Source organism: Mus caroli, unplaced genomic scaffold (assembly GCF_978045245.1).
Source record: "Mus caroli unplaced genomic scaffold, Mus_caroli_1 scaffold_17, whole genome shotgun sequence".
Taxonomy (NCBI): domain Eukaryota; kingdom Metazoa; phylum Chordata; class Mammalia; order Rodentia; family Muridae; genus Mus; species Mus caroli.
Window position 1 is genome coordinate 81,959,872 of NW_028227272.1, and position 20,900 is coordinate 81,980,771.

At 41.7% G+C, this 20,900-nt stretch overlaps 1 protein-coding gene across 6 annotated transcripts in view; it reads right to left on the reverse strand.

Moving 5' to 3' along the window:
* App (amyloid beta precursor protein) overlaps window positions 1-20,900 on the reverse strand; it is a 228,973-nt gene that overhangs the window by 98,144 nt on the left and 109,929 nt on the right. For all 6 annotated transcript variants that reach the window (XM_029470477.2, XM_029470476.2, XM_029470475.2 and 3 more), the window contains exon 6: window positions 10,508-10,710. In XM_029470477.2, the coding sequence (XP_029326337.1) occupies window positions 10,508-10,710 (203 nt within the window). The remainder of the gene's footprint in view (window positions 1-10,507; window positions 10,711-20,900) is intronic.

The window sequence follows — 20,900 nt, forward strand, 5'->3', positions numbered from 1 at the left end:
ATTGTGGTCTACATTCAACCATAATAATGGAAAACTCTGATGTCAGTGTCCTTTAAAACAACCATGATCAAGATGTGGCGGTGAATACCCGCCAATTCCAGTACCTGGGAAACAGAGACAGGACTATATTGACAAGCTCAAGGCTAGTCTAGTCTACATAGCAAGTTCTAAACTATCAGCGACAACAAGAAGAAACAAGCAAGCAAACAAACCAAAAAAAGAATTATAATCCTAATAAAATAAGCATGGAAAACTATTTTTTAAAATCCCAATTAAGTTATTGCTACAAATTTAACAATTGCAATACAGCAACATTCCAAGAGCCTAATTTATCTGAACAAAAACTATATTCTATAGGTAAATATTCGTTTGGTTCTCATAGATGAAGCAAAATTTAAAACAACACATTAGAAAAGTGGTTCTTTTTTTAAACAACATGTTAACTCCAATGCTAAAATCACATACTTCTAGCAGAAATCACATTCATCATGCATTGTGAATGCTAACAAGTAGTCATAAAAACGATATGAAAATGAGTCTTTACCAGGAAATAAATGATCAAATATTTATTATCTAGTAATCATGTTGTGCTAAATATAATCATGCAAATTAGGCCAGCAAGCTGGAGATGAAATCTCATGTTCCAAATACAGGTTGAAATATCAGCAAATCACACGAGCAGCTGTGCACATTACTGAAGCCATAGACTCAGAAGTATGATGTGTGTGAATTTTTTATAGAAGTCTCCAGCACAATGGTCCTCAGTGTTCCTAAGGCTGCATTCTTAATGGAAAGCTACAACCTTTAGCATAGCTCCTCATGTTACAGTGACCCCCCTCAAACATGAAAATTACTACTAAAATTATTACCATTACATTTACAACCATTAACATCTTCATTGCTATTTCATAACTGTAGTTTTTGCCACTGTTATGAATCACAATGCAAATATCTGTGTTTTCCAATCATCTTAGGCAACCCCTGTCAAAGAGTTATTCAAACCCCAAAGGGGTCACAACCACCAGATTGGGAAGCAGTGTAGCAGGCAGCTTCAAGTTGGCTGGACTTTGTATTGAAATGTGCAGTTCTCTGTCATTGTAATTAGAGTTGACCTGATTCTCACACCTCCCTATGCAGAAAGGTTTCTTATAAAATGGCAATTGAAGGAGATGGGTCTGTAAAATGGGTTTTACACCAGTCAGTGCTCCTGAGACGGTGCTGTTATAGAGCTCATAGACCACTATGATGTTTCCACAACCTTGATTTCCTGTCTGCTATGGTTAATTGGACACACAGCATGTTATCAACAAGCTTAAACCTAGAACAGGGTAAGGATGAGGTATACCTTGTGTCATAGGGGAAATATTTTCTTTTTTAACTGAGTGAGATGTAAGGATTTGCTAAAAAAAATATTGTGTTTATCTGGAAAGATGAATACATTGTAGAATTTGGCTATTTCCTAGGTATAAACACTCCCAAGACTGGTATTTCAAGCCGTAGTGGTTAGGACTCCCAAAATTCCTCACTATGGTAATAATTAGTTTTCCCAGCCTAGTCGGGATCCGACTATGCCACACCAGGAAAAAACAGGCACGAATGGAAAGCTACTAGAAAAGGAAAGCTTTCCCCTTAAGTTTCTTATTTCCTGTTCCCATGCTCAAATCCTCAAAACACAGAAGGCAAGAAATGGTGCTAAAATTTCTTCAAAGTATGCTCCATGACCAGCCCCACCCCGCTCCCTCTCTGACTAGCCATGCCCCTCTCTCACAGACCAGCCACGCCCTCTCTCCAGCATGTAGGCTCAGTGAAAGCCACAGGTGCCTGGAGAAGAATAGCAAAGGATGCTAAGCACCATGTAAGGCTGTGGCGAGTGTGGGGGGGTGTGGCTTGTGTTTTGAGAAGCAAGGTCACATGACGTGGCTCATGTAGACAGTAAACCCCTATGATCAATCCTCCAGTCTCAGATTCCCAAATTCGAAGACTGCAGGTGTGTGCCACCATGCCCAACTAAGTTATTAAATGTAGTTGAAATGTGTTATATTAAAAATATAGAGACACAGTCACCCCTTAGGACGTGAGGGGAGGAACTGGTAAAAACTGAAAAACGTTTGGTTCATGTGGGAAATGAGAAGAGTCTTAGAATAAAAAATACAGAAAGATAACAGATGAACTGTTTTTTTTTTAACAGATTGCCAATACATATTTTTCCCACTCTATACAATCAACTGTTTTTTAAAAACACCAAAACACTTCTGCCTTAATCAATACTGAGATAATAGTTCTCTTACATTTAAACCTATAAAAACGTCACTTCTCAGAAATATGACCTCTAGTGGCCCTCTTCGCCTTCCACACCACAGCTTTTATTTTCATACTATATTTTTTATTATTTTGCTATTTTGAAAATAATGCTGAAAAAAATAAAAAAAAAATCAAGGAATGAACTAAAGCAAACTCGGAACCTAACTTTTCCCAGCGCTTTCCTGGGAAGACATTCAAGATGGCATCCACACTTTTGAGAACAAAAGAACACTTCCAGTGAGCTCGGGTCAGGAAACACGACTCTATCTGAGGAAGATGCCCACCTTTCCACAGTGGCTGGCTTCCTCCTTTCATAGTCTCCAACAGAGAAGAATCTAAGACTCAAACTGAGAACAGCATCATTTCTACGTAAAGTCTGTCCCATGACCAAGGTTTGCCTTTCACCGCAGTGTATTAGGGACAATGGATTCCTTTGGAAGAGGAAACACCCGATCCGAGAAGGGTTCCCTCCACACTTCACTGCATACATAGTAGTGAGTGTTATACCAGGGATGGTGCAGGCTGCTGATCCTAGCACATGAACCTAGCTGAACCAAGACACAGAGAGATCAAGTTTAAAGTCATACAATGAGTCTCTTGTGTTTCAGCATACATAAAACCACACACACACACACACACACACACACACACACACACACACACACACACACCTTGAGACTTACTCAGTCTCATCTCTTCTGGAATTCTCCCTGTTTTCCTAATAAAAACACAAAATGACAGACATGCTGCTCTGACATGCCTGGAAGCCACAGATGGATCTTCAGAAGGGCAGGATTGCTGAAGACCAACAGAAACAGATATTTTGGTTGCAATCCACCCCACTTTTAAAGTTCTAGACACTTACATTAAGGGAACTAAATCTTTCCATGAAGAACCATAGCTTTATTATCTGAGACAACAACACTCTGCTGGAGTTAACGACTAACTGAGAAGGAGAAAATGTACACACATAATCATGTTACCTGCTCTCCAGCTTGTTGCATTACATTTTAAGGAACTTATTTTCATTTTTTACAATATAAACTGTTAAGTAGACACATAGTCATACTTAAGGCACAAAAATTTTTCTTATGGCAAACAGATCTTTGTGAATTTACTAAGCCATGGGATTATGAGCTTTGTGGATAGGAAATTATGTCAATGAAGTTCTTACTGAAACTAAGAAAACCACATATATGCATACTATCTCTCTCTGTCTCTGTAAACCTCCTTCCCCAGTCGTGTGTCTTAAGCACACTAGTTGCTACCGTAGGCTTTCCAGATTAGGACAGTTAAGCAACAGTTACAGGGACGCCCTCAGCCCAAGCAAAGCATGTATGGAATGGCTTAGAATCAGTGACTGTTATGCCACAGGGCACAAAATAATAGGCTGCCACCTGTCACCTACATGGCCAGTACTGACACAGTTTTCCCGATGTTAAAGGGGGCACCACACCTTGGTTCAAATGTGTGAATGCATTCTCTGCCTTAGTTAGAGCAGAGGTAAAAGCCTATCTATAGCTGGCTCTTGAAGAATGAACATACTACTGCTCTTTTTCCTACCCCTCAGCCCAAACACACCTTAGAGCTTTGAGCTCCTTGGCACGCTCAGAGCAAGCCATGTTTACTGTTTCTCCGGAGTCTGAAAAAGCTGAGCATGCCAGACAAAGCAAGAATCCATGAGTTTCAGGATGCCTGTGCCATGCCTTTATTGAGCCATACCAATGGAGATGGGGGAGAAACATAAGCTTTGTCTCTTTTATACCCTGCAGAGCAACATGGCTTTATTTATGAAGCTTGTTAGAAGCATTACTTCGGATGCTCTGTCCGTGGGTCAAAACTCCCAAAGGATACGGATGTCCTTTTCCACACAGGGTGAAAAGAGGCTACGCAGATCTGGATGGACAGACCTGAACTACCTGGGTTCATATCCCTGGGCCCTGAGAGAGTAATGTTGTGCCCAGTGTGTAAATGTGCCTCATCACTGTTGGGGATGTCTTCATGTCAATTCATGATACTTCTGGAGCAATAACTTCACAAGGTCAGCCAGCTAACATAAGTCAGCCAGTGTTTAGACTGGAGATTTTAGTTTCACAAACATAAGTGTTTAAAAAGTCACCTGTATCCGTGTCTCTCTCTGTCCCCTTACTGATGAATTTCCTCCCATGGGGCATAAAATGGTTGGAAGGAATAAACAGTCGATCTTGAAATGTGACATTCAGTACCATCTTGTTCAATTTGCTGCTAGATATAAAGTTTAATTGCAAATATCTTGATATGTGGAATATTTCACACACAAAACTATTTTAAGCAGGAGACCCAGTTCATGCTGCATTTTAATGGTAACAGAATGCTGTCTACAAACACCAGCTCTGTTGTACCAACAGTTCATAGATGCATCACACTGCAATTAAAATGTCAATCTGTTGGTTTACCTTTAACACTTCTGACTGGTAGTAAACACTAGTTGTCTAATGTTCTGAATCTACCAGGGTATTGGAATGATGACTACAACCACAGTGACCACAGACTCCAGGCTGAGGACTTCCTGTCTATCAGAAACTGGGCTCAATGGTTCCCAGGGGTTATTAGGAGTCACTTGCTTCTCACAGAGTGGCTAGATATTAACCCCAGTTTTACAGAGACATACGAGGATGCAGGACTACTTGCATTGCTGCATCGTGCAGGATTTGCAGTTCACAGGCTGCAGGGCTAAGTAGGACTCAAATCTGAGCAACCTGTACTTGAGCAACTAAGTCTAAGTCTTCCTAGGTAAGTGCTTGTCATAGATCATGTAAAGTCACTCTTAAAACATGCAAGGTAACGTCAGCACTTATATTAGACAAATAAAAAGCAGGTTACTCGACTGGCCCAAGGCCATAAAATGATAAATGTCTCCAGTAAATACTACAGTTGGAGCTGAGGGGAGGGGGATGGCTTAGTCCATAAACTCTTTGCTGCACAAACATGAAGACCTGAGTTCAATATTCACATTAAGAAAAAGCCAGGCAAGGTGGGACTGCTTACCATTCCAAACATATCTGGGACTTGTTGGTCATGTAGCCTAGTCTACTGGATCAGTTCTTGGCCAGTAAAAGGCCCTGCCTCCCATCACTGTCCAAAGTCTAGAAACAAGAAAAGGTGGTTGGGACCACCCGAGGAACAACACCTGAGGTTGTCCTATGATTTTTACGCACATATTTGCATGCATGAATGAGGTTGTCCTATGAGTTCTATACACATATCCACATGTATGCATATGTACCCGAATACACATGGGTGTACATGTGCACGCACACACATACACACACTGAAATCAACTTGATTTTAGTAAGTAGAATTCTTTCTCTGAACAATATCTGAGATTAAGAAACAGTATATACCTTGGTCTTTTCTGACATATAATCTCCATCTCCTCAGCTCTATGATCTGCTTTTATAGCGTGAACATAGCCAGAGACAACATCTAAATAAGTGGGGTTGAGTGTCTTCCAGGAAAACCTTTGTCTTAAAAAATAGGTAACATGCTACTTGTGGTCCCTGGAATATATATATAGTATTGTGACCACTACTCATGTATTATGATCAGTGACACCTGATCGTTACTATTGTTTAATTTGAAAACAGAAAATTCCAGGAATTTACGGCACAGAAATAAAAGATGCATCCATGTCCATAGCATATGAACAAGCACTTACACGAGGTGCAAGTTAAACAGAAGAATATGTATTTAGAAAGAAAAGTGAAAATATCATTTAGGCATTAACGAAACTGAAATAGCCTAGCTCATGTGGACCCAAATCCTGGCTTCATCAATTACTACTTATATGACTAATGTATGTTTAAAGTTTCCCTAAGTCATAATTGCCCTGACTTCAAATAGGGGAAATAACTTTTCTACGGCATACTACAGCTATAAGGCTTAAAAGGAGAATTACAGCCTGTACTGGCTGGTTTTATGTGTCAACTTGACACAAGCTGGAGTTACCACAGAGAAAGGAGCCTCCTTGAGGAAATGCCTCCATGAGATCCAGCTGTAAGGCATTTTCTCAATTAGTGATGAAGGCTGGGAGGGCCCACTGTGAGTGGTGCCATCCCTGGGCTGGAGGTCCTGGGTTCTATAAGAAAGCAGGATGAGCAAACCAGGGGTAGCAATCCAGTAAGCAGCACCCCTCCATGGCCTCTGCATCAGCTCCTGCTCCCTGACCTGCTTGATTTCCAGTCCTGACTTCCTTTGGTGATGAACAGCAATGTGGACGTGTAAGCTGAATAAACCCTTTCCTCCCCAACTTGTTTCTTGATCATGATGTTTGTGCAGGAATAGAAACCCTGACTAAGACATGGCCTTAAAGAACAAGGGAAACGGTGAGCCAGAACACTTCTATCTGCAGTAAAGAACTCCAACGTGGATGCTTCCAGCAGGTGGAAGCCTGTCTGTGCTAGCCCTGCTCTGCTTTCTACAGCAGCAAAGACTTTAGCCAGCAGCAGGGCACAAAGACTATTTCCTGAATAAATAAACATGAGGAAAAAGTTTTTTTTCTGGACAGGCAGAATTGGGTTCAAAAGCCAAGGCTGAGCCAATTCTTACAATATTCACACTTCAGAAAAGAAAACCCTCACATCTCGGACTTACAATCTGAAAAACTGAGAACAAGAGTCTAAGACTGTTGCTTCACTTAACTGGTAACAACCTGAGCCATTAGACTGATATCCAACATCTTCCTAATTAGCAAAGCTTAGAAACCAAATGGATTTTGCAGTAACGAGCTTACCTCCAAAGAACTCCCTTCTCTCTGAACTCAGTAACGCAGAAGAGACAGCTGGGGTTAGTCGTTTTATGATCAGGTAAAAATATCTTCTGCTTCCTTCCCCTCTGCTTAGTCCTCTCAGGAGCCAATGGGCTATGAAAGGACCGAGTTCTTAAGAAGCACAGTAAGGACTCGGCTTAGTTGCTGGAGTCTTGAAATGGCGAAATGATTTTTCTTTCTATGAATGGTGGTCAATCACATTCGTTTCCTTTCAGAGGCTAAAACATTAACGTTGATAATAAGAGTGCAATACTAATCTGTTCTCTGCAAGGAGTGTTTGCTTTCCAGGCACAGAAGCCGGCTTTGCAGGGAGGGTTTCACAAAGTGTGCAATCAGCTCTGCCATTGCTGGTGCTCCTACTAAAGGGAAGAATTAGCATTCACCTTCTACACTAGGAATACACAGGGAAGGGTCGTCGGCCTTAATCCTACATCTGCATCATTAATGAATATCCTCTAACATCTCGGAAAGATTTGCCTGAATTTATGTCGTTGGTCCACTCCATAAGCCTTACATAGAGTGAATGTGTTCACATTTAAAAAAATCTTTTTATAGCATTAATGTGTGTGTGTGTTCGTGCATATGTGTGTTGTATGTACGTTTGTATTTTCCAGAGTAGGATGTTGGATGTCTTGCTTTAACACTGTCTTATTTTCTCCACACAGAGTCTTCTACAGAACATCCAGCAACATCCCCCAACAAATTTCCTGTGTCCACAGCTCTGGGTTGCGGGCTCGCATAACCATGCTTGCCTTTTTACATCAGGCTCTGAGGGTTTGAACTAAGCTCTTCCTACCTTTGTAGCAAGTACTCTATCTCTTGTGCCAATCCCCAGCTCCTGCTTATCTTTAAAATTAGTGCTTGCTTTAGATTTTTCTTATAAACATCTTGCTTAGAGATCTCTTGTAGTTTTCAATTGAACTTGAGGCTTTCTAGAGAAAAATTCCATAGTGTTCATGTCTTTATATGTCCTGTCTGAAGATCTAAAAATTACACCTTAGATGGAAAACTGTATACTAAAACTAAATATGTAAAATTACAAAGGTACTGGTGAGACTGAAAAAGGGAAGAACAAATTCAGAAAAATAACAAGACTTGGAAGTTAACTAGATCACAGATCTCGAGAAAATTCCATCTTGGTTAGAATATAAGCCTGAGATCACCACTCCTTGTTCCCCTGTGACTCATGATGGTCAAATTCGCACCATTTCCCATCATTCTCAGCATCTGTCCCAACCCAGTTTTTCTAGATTCTTTTCCACAGAGTACCAACTAGTCCCGTCTCCCAAGCATGACCCTTCTCTTCCAGAGCACAGGGTTTGTTTGCTCTTTCTGACTGACTGTGATGTGTGTGCGTCATAACAAAATTTACCTGGTGACACTTCCCCTGCCTTGCTTAAATGCCATCTACTTAAGAACCTTTTTTTTAGCCAACCTGGAAGCTTGTTCTGAAGTAGGCTCTGTGTTCTTAATTTGCAGAGTAGAAGGTTTTGCATTTCTTTGGCTTTGATTTCATCCTAGATCTCAGCACTCATGGTCATCATGAGCCTGTGTGTGGTCTTCACCTGCGCCATTCAGACTTACAGGCAGCCGGCAAGTGTCCTCTACTTCTGAAGACCTCACTTCACTGCAGATTATCAGTCACTGTAATGTGACTCCAAGAAAAGTGGAGTGGGGAAATAAAAAAAAACAAAAACAAAAAAACCCAAAAACATCTCTTTCCTTGCTGAGAAAATCAGGGCTAAAAAATTCATTAGGCCAGATCTACCAGTCATGGCCTCCAGAGACATTTGAAAATTTCTTTGGAAAAAGATGCCTTAGGCATTTGAAGAAGAGCCTTTCATTCAGATCAAGGATACCTCTATTTGCACATGCGTTCAATAAGAAGCTGCCTTAAGTAGGGAAACGATAAAACTAAACCATCTACCTGAAACTGGACTATCTTCCTAAACAATATAAAATACTTCCATTAGATCTAAGGTGGCTGAGTATTCAATTCGTCACTAACAAAAAACTCCAAGTGAAAAACAGAAAACACTGTTAAGGGACACAAGTCAGTCATTAAGCTGTGCCGGGTACAACCTCAGTTATGTATTAAGTATTCAGAGAAAGGCAACTCAGTGGAGGTCAAAGTAGCCCAGCCATTGATGGGCATGAGAGAGGACCAACTCTGTGAGTGGGCAGAAGGGATCTCATTAGGGTGCTGGAAGGCCCTGGGCAAGATTAAACAACTGAGTAAATTTATTAAAGTCACTCTCTTATATATTGAAAATGAGTTAATATTATGATATATAAAATCTTACCTCAATAAAGTTCTTTAAAATGCAGCAAAGGGAGAGGGAGGGCTAGCAATAATAATTAGCAATGTCCTTGGGTTGGACAGTGTCCCATATTAAACTCTAATGAGCTGTAATCATTACACTTTAGTCACAAGGGAAAGGAAATCTTACCGAGTTTTAGCATTTGTGGACGAAAGCTAACATCATCTGAATTACACTAAAATGAAGTCAACCCACGTTCACTCAATCTAGATCTAGAGGCAGATTTTACTGTGGGAAAAAAACCCAATACATACCCATTTAAATTCCCCAACCCCCAAACACACTAGTTGGCATAACATTTGGTTTGTTTAACATAATCTAAGTATTTGCTTTCACTTCTTGGTGATGCAAAGTCTTTTTAGTTTCTTTGGTTTACAACATTCTCAGGAGGAGCATTAGCTAAGGCATGGGAATTACACCAGTGTTTTGAAGAAGGTGCTGACACACGTCCCGATTAAACAAGTAACACAAATTGCCCATGTTGAACGTCACAGCACGAAATAAAGTGATTCTTACCAAATCATATTAAAAGCTTGACTCAGTAAATAAAAAGAAAATAGATTTAGTAAAATTAGTAAAATCTAATAAAAAGCTATTTGCACAAGCAAACGTCATTGGAATTGTCTATAAGTTCAGCACAGTGAATGACCCAAACTATAGTTCTTCCAATCAAGGAGTTCACAGTCTCAGGGGTCCAAGATGCAACGGGCAATGCTGAACAGTGAAGGCCCACCACCAGGGCATGATTCAGCACTTTTCAAATTTGATGCCTTCTGGCTAGGTGGGGTCTTATATAAATATAGTCTAGGACTCCTTCAACAGCATATACAGGCATAGAAGTGACTATGCAAACGAGATTTGTTTTAGTTTAAATGGACTGCTGGACGGCTTGTGATAGCAAACCAAACCAACACCAGCAATAAACCGAGAGGAAGAAGCCTTGTGATTTTGGGGGAGTGGTGGGAGGGAGGTGAGGGCAGGGGGCTGGAGAAGAGAAGCACTGGTTGAAATCATCCCCTGTCTCAGTTTGCTTTCTCTTATCCCAGGACAGTTAAATAGCAATCCAACAGTGGCGTACCTCGGACTACCTCCTCCACGGACTCAGTGGTGGTTGTGGTGGTGGTGGCAGTGCTGGTTGTTCTCTCGGTGGCCTCTTCGTAGGGCTCCTCGGCCTCCTCCTCCACCTCGTCCCCATCCTCCACATCCTCATCATCCTCAGCTTCCTCTTCCTCAACATCAGCCACTTCCTCCTCTTCGGCGACTTCTACTACTTTGTCTTCCCTGGAAGAACAGATGAAAATAGCTGTGAGAGACTCGGCTGAATGAAAGTTTAGGAAAGTGAAGAAGAAAAAAATCAAGGGACTTTGGAAATGCGTGAAGGAGTATGGGATTGATGAAAAACACTAGGAAGGTTAACATGCTGTTAACTAGGAACTCTATCTGAGGTCCACAAAATGTTTCACAAGTGGACATAGCTGTTCTTTTAATGGTTGCAGAAAGAAGATACTCTGACTCCAATTATATGACGCTTCGGTCAAGGCGAAATTATGTAGACTGTTGAGAGATAATATGGCTGTAAACATCTATGTACCAACACACACAGGGCAGATAGCAATCGGCAAGATAAAATTGTTAAAGGATATGTCTAGGACACAATTTAAGGAACTACTAAGGAACCTGTGCGGAAAACAACTGGCTGCCAATGCCAGCTTGGCCAAGAGCACTCGGATGAAGATAAAAGAAGGGAGAGCCTACCCTGTATTGCCTAATGGGAAAGGACAGAGACATGTTGGACCACATCACAAAGCCAACACAAGACAAACAGCTGAGACTGAGACTCTCTGGCCCAGTCGTGTCAAATGAGAAGTACTACACAAGAGAGTGGAAAGGTGGCCATTGCCAGGTCAGTGTCCCCACCAACAAACAGAGCACATGGAAACTATCACCCCGAAGTTGAGTGTGACCAGCAAGAAGGAGCGTGCTTTTCCATTGGGAAAGGCAATGGAAATCTGGAGGTTGTATGAGCTGTGACACCACGATGCTCTGGATGTGTTGGAGAAGGACACAGCTCAGCTCTAAAGGCTAGGAGAGTGTGCGTCCAGTGTCATAGACTGTATCATGTGAGCTAGAGACTAGAATGGTCCCAGCCGTGATTTCACATGCTTCCAGAGGTTGAAAGACTCTCACAGTCAGTGTCTGACAGCGTAGCACTGAGATGCTGTCCTGAAAATGAAAGGGAAAGGAAATCCAAGGAGATGGATGTAGCACCAAGGGACCGGTGTCGTTTCCTCCAACTCCAGGGATACTTTGTACAGGTTCTGTAATGAATGATGCATAGCAGGCCCTTGGGTACAAGCCCAGGATGCAGGACTTGAAAAAAAATCCTATAAAACTATGTTGGGCTCCTCAAGGGGACATTTCCCCAACTCTGGTGAAATACGATGAAAAACATAACATGTTCTGAAACGTTTGGCTAAAATGTACAGAAGTTATTAAGATGAATAATTTAGTGAAGTGTTAATGCATAATGTGTTGATAGGTAGGAGACTATAACTGATTTTTACATTTTCATCAAGACCATGAAGAAATAGGTGAGAAATGGAAAATCAGATGGGATAAGCCTCCATCTGCCTAGATATAAATAGAGTAAACTAATTGATTTCTTGATTGCCTGCACAAAACTCTCTGTGCACACACCTACCACCGATGCGGGATTTCCAAACTAAACCTACAGTTGGCCCAGATTTGATTTGGGGTACAGTCTTTTACTTAATCTCAAGGCTGTTTTTCTAGTGAAGAGAGGTTGATTCCTGAATTGATTGTGTCTGGAATCCCTTCTTTGTCCAACGGAATCAGTCACAATTCCCTTTGTTTCTCCACTGTCGGTGGTAATCCAAAAGCAATGGCAGGGAGAAAAGCTAAGTCCAGGCCAGGATTCTCTATAAACCATGAATTACCCATGATCTCACTCCATGACGGTTGTAACAGTGTCCATCACTGGTATACAGTCCAGGATTTGGTTAGCCCTGGGCTGTCAGGTAGGGTGAAGCATATACACAGCTGGATTCCCTGAGGTGCCTATCCGTCTTCCGTTATTACGTAAAAACGCTGCTTTTAAAGCTCCAAACGGAATCCTTGGCTGAGGGGACAGCTGTTTAAGACATCTGCATTCTGGTGTGCGCCTAGCCAGGAAAAAGAAGGAATTACGTGCACATTACCCCTCACTGCCTCTGTCGGCATAATTTACTGTCATAATAACTGAGAACTGAGATGCATAATAGTTCAACTGGCTGAGAAATTAAATTACTTGCCCTAAGAGAACTCAGGTCCAGTTCTTATTGCCGTGGCTTTGATTTCTGGAATTAAATTTAGGCGGACCTGAATTCACTTATCTATTTGGACACTATTTAAAGCAGAAGCACACAATTGTGTTTTAATGAGGCTGCCTCTTCTCCGAGAATCCTGAATGTGCCCCTCTTACGACTTCTAATTGGAGCTTTCAGGGCTAACAGGAAGCATTAGCAGGCGGGAAAGATGTTTTTCTGCCACCAGCTGAAAGGCCAGACAGTTAGTTTGTTCTGTGATGTAAGAAAGGTGAGATCGGTGTCTAAAGCTGAGCACAGCAACAGAAAACAAAAAGGCGGGGAGAAGTCTGTGAAAACGTGAGGCAGAGCCATTTCTTCACAAGCCAGGCAAGAAACACTCACAGAAAGATGATAAGATGGAAGAACACACTCATCCCACCCCTCAACTGCGAAGACCATCAGCTTACATATTGCCAATGCTTTCTCTAGGTTTTAAAGGGAGAAATACTAAGAAATACCAAGGAAACAGGAGCTCCTGACCATCCTAAGAGTATCTGAGTGCAGTGAGTCACCAGTGACACAGTGTGAGGTCTACATTTAAGGTTGTACTTTGATGGAGGATAAAGGCTATCATGAAGGTGGATCGCCATTTCCCACGAGGCTGAACCTGATATAATTGCATCTGATGCTGCCACCTGTGAGTCTCCAGGAAATAGTCAACAAAAGACAGCCCAAGGAAGGTGAAGTCAAGAACACTCCCATTCCAAAAGTAAACACACAAGGTCACTCTTAGCCTATTTCTTTACTTATTTGTTTATACTGTTCTGAGAGAAGGTTCCAGTCAGCAGCCTAAGATGACCTTGATATCATTAGGAACCTTTTGCCTCGGCCTCCTAAATGCTGTCCTTACTGACATGAACCATGTCCCACTCACTTATAGAAACAATGAATATAGGCAAAGGTTCAAGCAGATGAATTCAGGAGTTGTAGGATCTGGTGAGAAGAAACCTGGACTGCAAGAGAGGGTGGCTGGTAAGGGTAGGTGTTCTGATTTAGACTATCAGGTCATTTTTGGTTTTAAAAATTAGGCAAAGCTGTAGAGTTGTGTTATGAGTTCTTTGTTAATGCACACCCCTTTTTCAGAAAAAAAAAAAAAAAGACTTGAAGTAGATTTTCCTAATGTAACAAACCACTTTTCTTCTTATAAATACTTGTGCATTGATCTGTCATTAAAAACTCTCAGTAGCAAAACTGCCATTTTGAGGGCCTGCAATTTGCAAACATATTCCCTCTTCCAAGAACCCTATTCCAAGTACAATAAAGGTAATTATAACAAAAGAAAGCAAAAACAGAGCTATAATTTTTCATATCTATAGTACCTTTTGTCATGACATCACTGAACCAGGTTGAGTGAGTCAAATTATCCTCTACACTGATTGCTTCATTAATTCAGATCTACATACACAAAAAGTCTTCTTTTAATGCTATAGACTTAATGTAGTTCCTATTTTATTCTACAATACTATGATGACACTCTAAGTTACCTGGTCAAACACCGTCTAAAAAACTATCTAATGGAAAACTCCAGAAACAATTCATAACCTTCAAGTAATTCTTAGTACACTACCGTTATGATCACTCCATTTTTTCATGATCTGTTGATTATCTGTCAATGACCTCTTTCTCTGGATGAGTACACACTCTAATCACAGGTATAGAAGGAAAGCAACAAAAAGTATATACACAATGTAGTGATGACAGAACCCTATAGGCTGTATCTCCTGCAGATATAGGGGAGTAGTTGCCTTGGTGACACATGCTAGCTAGCAAGGCATATCAAATTTTCAGTTAGAAGTTTTCCAAAACAAAATCCGATGTATGTTTCCCTTGGGAAGAAGGCATAAACTCCTTGTAGCAGATACTGTATAAGTTACCCAAGGTCATTCTCAAGTCCTTCCTCCCCTCCCTTGACAGGAGATATGAACCAAATAGCCCATTAGTCCACATTGCTGAATCCCTTGCAGCTAGAAGGCCTTGCAACCAGCAATTTCTAAACAACCAGAAGCCAGGCTACATGCTTGTACTTCATGGAGAAGCCTCATCTGGATGAAAAGGTAGCCCCTGTGTCTTTGTTTCTTTGCCTTGTTACTCCTAGCTTCTGTGCCCACCTGAAAGGCAGAAGCCCCTGCCAGCTACGAGGGGATGGCATTAGGTTTATCAAAGTGGACCATCAGTTAAGCACAGCTCACTGGAAAGACTCTGAACCAATCCTGATGATTTTTGACATTGCAGCTAAAGTATTCCTTGCTGAGGAAGGATCTCAAACCCAGCTGGAGCCTCAACTTAAGGATTGCCACTTTAAGAAGATCCCAAATAACAAGACTGAGACACCAAAACTGCATGACTCAGGCAATTAAGAGTGAGCTGCTGGTCCCAACCTTGGTTTGAAATTGGACTGAGTCGTCATCACGCATTTAGTAATGCCTATTCTGGGTGAGAGAGTCTCTACTAATGGCTCAGTGAGCAACAGGGGACTTGCATAACACTCGCTTCAGAAATTCCAAGGAGAAAGTGACTGGCACAGGCCAGAGGCTACTGGGCAGTTGGGATGAGTCAGGAATATGCATTCATTATGCAATTGGGAACAATATGCAAATAACTATGATCCCAACAAAAGTTCACAGGGACACTGAGTTTTAACAGAGAGGAAAGACAGAAGGAAACCAGGGCTTTTTCCTTAGTGGTTAAACGTGGATGTAAATGAGATATAGGCAGGTTCAATGTAAGTTAATGAATAAATAGGCAATGCAGTCATTCATCCAACCTTGAATGCCTCCATTAGACTATACTCTTTGCCATTCAGTAGCCATGGCATCTTTTGACTTGCTCAGGGTCACTCATGGACACTGCACTTGAAATGCTCTCCTGGTCTCCAGAACATACATCCTACCTGCTCATTAGCATACAAGTACTTCACATACCCAGAGACTTTTTTTACTTGTTTGATCTTGCTAATGGAGTGGACAACAGGCAGGGAGGATTGGAAGTTCAAAGGTTGGACACTGAATAGGGTGTTGGGGTAGGTCTATGGGGTGTACAGATATACATGCAGGTAAAATACAAAACCCCCCCCCAAAAAAAAAAACCAAAAAAACCCCAACCATAAAATATTTTTGAAAAAAAAAAACTCTCTTGTTAGGAAGGATCTGTTAAATAAAAAATAAACCATGAAAAACAGTTTAGACAAATCTGTGAACTTAGTATTTCCTGGTACCATTTTTTTTTTATTAATTTTGTGGGTGAGAGGGTGTCAGTGTGTTCTGCAGAGCAGTAGTTTTAGAGATGTACAGACATATTTAGTTAGTATGCTCTTAACTGAACTTTTCTTTAAAATATTTCAGCATCATAAAAAAGCGTGGTAGAATGATATTCTGGCAAGGCTTCTAAATCTGGACTATAATTACAGTAAAAGACTAAAGTGCTTTTTAACCCCCAAGGCTATCTTGGAAGTAAGAAAAGTGATATATAATATAAAGTACATTGTCCTGACAGCTTTATGATCTGTGCAGGATTAACTAGAAGCACCTGCAGTGAGAAAGAAAAAAAAAGTCCTAGAACCATTCTAAATTCTTGATGTGAGAAAACAAAATCCTGGTTCATCAGAGGCTATGCCAGAAACTTCTGAAGGAACAAATTCCCGAAGATCAGGGTCTTGGTGAGTATGGGTGACCGACCGTGTGTAGATTGCAAATGGAGATCAGGGAATTCATGATCTCACATCGATTTGGACCATAGGGTCCATACTAGGTTTGGGGGCATGTTCAAAATCTGGGGGAGATTGCGAGAAACAAACCAGAGAATGTCTCTACCCTCCTGGTACGCACATCCTGTAGACCAAAAAAAGAGTACAAACTGAAGAAATGGTGGTCTACTGGCACAGTCCAAGGTGCTGAGCACAAAAGGGGAACTGAACTCAGGAACACTATCTAGGACAGACAGGGATGACTAAGGGATGAGCATTTGGACTGTCCAAAGCTGTGCTATGGCCTGCGTGAGAGGCATTTCCCAAACATTCGTGTATTGGAACCCTTGGTTCCTAGAAGGTGGTAGCGCTGTTTCAGGAGGCCACGAAGCCTTGAGATTCCACCTCACACCAGTCAGAATGGCTAGGATCAAAAATTCAGGTGACAGCAGATGCTGGCGAGGATGTGGAGAAAGTGGAACACTCCTCCATTGCTGGTGGGATTGCAAGCTTGTACAACCACTCTGGAAATCAGTCTGGCGGTTCCTCAGAAAACTGGACATAGTACTACCAGGAGATCCAGCAATACCACTCCTGGGCATATACCCAGAAGATGTTCCAACTGGTAATAAGGACACATGCTCCACCATGTTCATAGCAGCCCTATTTATAATATCCAGAAGCTGAAAAGAACCCAGATGTCCCTCAACAGAGGAATGGATACAGAAAATGTGGTACATTTACACAATGGAGTACTACTCAGCTATTAAAAACAATAAATTTATGAAATTCTTGGGCAAATGGATCTATCTGGGGGATATCATCCTGAGAAGGTAACCCAATCATAAAAGAAGTCACTTGATATGCACTCACTGATAAGTAGATATTAGCCCAGAAACCTAGATTCCCAAGATACAACTTCCAAAACCCAAGAAAATCAAGAAGGAAGACCAACGCATAGATACTTTATTCCTCCCTAGAATAGGGAACAAAATACCCACGGAAGGAGTTGCAGAGACAAAGTTTGGAGCTAAGACGAAAGGATGGACCATCCCGAGTCAGCCGTACCTGGGAGGTCCATCCCATAATCAGCCACCAAACATAGACACTATTGCATATGCCAGCAAGATTTTGCTGAAAGGACTCTGATATAGCTGTCTCTTGTAAGGCTGTGCCAGTGCCTGGCAAATACAGAAGTGGATGCTCACAGTCATCTATAGAATGGAACACAGGGCCCCCAATGGAGGAGTTAGAGAAAGTACCCAAGGAGCTGAAGGGGTCTACAACCCTATAGGTGGAACAACATTATGAACTAACCAGTACCCCCAGAGCTTGTGTCTCTAGCTGCATTTGTAGCAGAAGATGGCCTAGTAGCCATCATTGGGAAGAGAGGCAGGCCCCTTGGTCTCGCAAACTTTATATGTTCCAGTACAGGGGAACACCAGGGCCAAGAAGCGGGAGAGGGTGGGTAGGGGAGTAGGGTCGGGGGAGGGTATAGGGGACTTTCAGGATAGCATTTGAAATGTAAATGAAGAAAATATCTAATTAAAAAAAAAAAGAAGTGGGTCTTTCATGGGAAGCTTTAGGTTATAGCCTGTCCTGGTATTTGGTCCCAGCCTTGAGAAAAGTATTGAATAGAGGCAGTGGGAGAAGACACCATGAACACAAGCATTTGAGGAAAAGTGTGCCCAGTCTTCTCTTCTGCTTTCTTTTAACAAGTATAAAACTGCAGGTGATCTGTGAGCTAAATGGTTACCAAGCTTTCTAGGCGTGTCTTAACGTGAGAAACAAATCAAGCCTCTCTCTCTCTCACACACACACACACACACACACACACACACACACACACACACACGTGCACGCGCACACACACACGCGCACACACACGCGCGCGCACACACACACGCACACACACACAGACACACACAGACACACACACACACACGCACACACACAGACACACACACACACACACAGGACCTCGGAAAGGAGAAGGAGAAAGGGAAGCTTCCTGCTTTTATGAAAGCCACATTGGATTCATACGTGACGTAACCATAGGAACCTGCAACCCTTCTTCTAAGAAAGCGCAGAGCCCGGGGAATGTCGGTTGCACCTACGCTCTCAGGAGAGTCTTTCCAGAAGGACCAGCCATGTCTTGTTGTCTCATCCCGGAAAAAATAGCAAGAAAGGAAGCCACGCCAGGGATCCTCGGGGTTTACAGCCCACATACCCCACTTCTTTTTGCTTCTGAGGGTTTGAAGTGAGTAAGGGAGTCTTTTCAATTGGATATAAAGTAGAGGTAAAATAAATTTAAGCCGATTACTACTGCATCATGAAAGGACTGGGTAGCCAGGAAACTGAGGAATGCGTGTTTAGATAGGAAAAGGGCTTTTCCACTATGGGTAATTTTTTTTTCCCCTTTACCAGCAAGGCCAGTTTCTTGCCTTGATAAGAATTTTCTCAAGAAGTATCTGGAAAACTCAGAGTCAGCACACAGGACACCAGTGCTCCTTACACAGTGCAGCAAGGGTAGATGGAGAGTCGCACATGGTGCGCTCAGTGTGGCGACGTCTTGTGTTTTAGGTTAAGTCCCTGATAACAGCTGCTTCCGTGAGTGCTTTGTTCTATCACGAAGACAGATGACACTAAGTACACAGTTAGTCACTTGATTAGATGTGGCTTCAGTTACTCTCCTTCGGGTCGGCCTCGGACTTAAAATATTTAGTGAAAAGTTTCTGAGAGAAACAATTCATGCATTTTGAGTAGCTTTTATTGCCACAACCTGATACAATGGCCCTATTTTACTACTAGTTATTGTTCACCCTATTTATTATCAGTTTACTATATAAATCAAACATTTTTGTTTCTATGTATAAACAATAAATATAAATATATAAAAATAATATATAGAACAATAGAGTATATAAGCAACAATAACAATTTATAAATATAAATATGTTTGCATATATATGTATAGACAAGATCTGGGAAAGGCAGACTTAAGAACAGAATCAAAATATAATAAAGTGGGAAGCAATAAATGAGTACGAAGCTACAGGGAAGAGCACATGGGAAAGAGCACGACAGAGGGCCAAGAGCTCTGTAGGCTGTGGAGCACGAGTGAGTGTTCACAGAAAACAGAAGGCAGGCCATGGCTGTACTATGAAAGAGTTTGTTTTCACCGGCTGAAGACTCATCTGGATCCTTATGCACAAGAACCCAGCGTCAAATAAACAAGCTTTAAGTTAAAAGATGGAAGAGCAGTCACACATCGACATTCGTGCGCTGGGAGCGGCATGGGGGTCAGACAGGTGACAGGGTGACAGGGGCTGTGTAGAGAAGGTTCAGGGGAAGCACAGCCAAGGAGGCTGAGAAACCATGAGGGGCTTCAGAGAATAACAGAACTGGGGGCCATGTGGATGGGGCGGGGTTTGTGGGAAGATGAATCTTGTGCTTCAAGATGGAGAAATAGGGTAGGGATGGTTACTAATGGCAACGGGATACAGCAGGAAGGCCCAGTGGCAAGGAGCAGAAGTTAATGGATTGGGCTTTGATCATGATGGATTTGACATGCTGACAGATACTATTGGAAAAGGATCATCAACAGACAGCTAGAAATGAAGGGCCAGAAATTTGGGCCACAAATACAGTCTGTTTGAATTGGCCTTCTTATGACTCTTAAATAAACAGCATTGAAAGACCACTGATAGTGGAGCAGATGGCCCCTGACTTCGTGCATGGCTAACATGGCGCATTTACATTATCCCACGGAGTGGAAACTGAGACTGGTCTTCTGAACTCTAACTGTACAGCTCTTGCTTCTGTCCCTGATCCACCCAGGAGCGTATTTCACGACTGCTGTCAATTCAGAGATCTATGAGAAAGATTTTGAGATGCCTTACAGGTTTTATTCAACAGTAAATATCCCATTTTATTAATTGGGAACAATGTTTTAAACAGCATTATGTGAGAGGAGACATCCCAAGGCCCCCGAGGGCTCCTGGAACTGTAGAGAGCACGGAACTCCAAACATATTATAGATTTTATCCCCTGAGCACATCTATGTCTCATAAAATTTACTTTTATAAACCAGACATAGTAAGAAACTACATAAAGCAATTAGAACAATGTCCCATAATAGACATTGTATGAAAATGGTTCCTTTTCCACAGTACTTTATGTGACGGTGTAAGATGATATTTTATGACTTCTCTTGACAATAAACAAACAAACAAATATAAAAGCTGTCAGCACCATCTTTGCCCTATACAACCATTATTAAACAAAATGCTTTAAAAAAATCCATAAGCATTATAATACTACAACTTTCAGTTGCAGAACTGAAACAACTATTAACAGGCAAGACCCATACACAGTGTGGATCTGTTGGGAAAGGGTGGCTCATGTCCTGAGCAGAAGGGAGC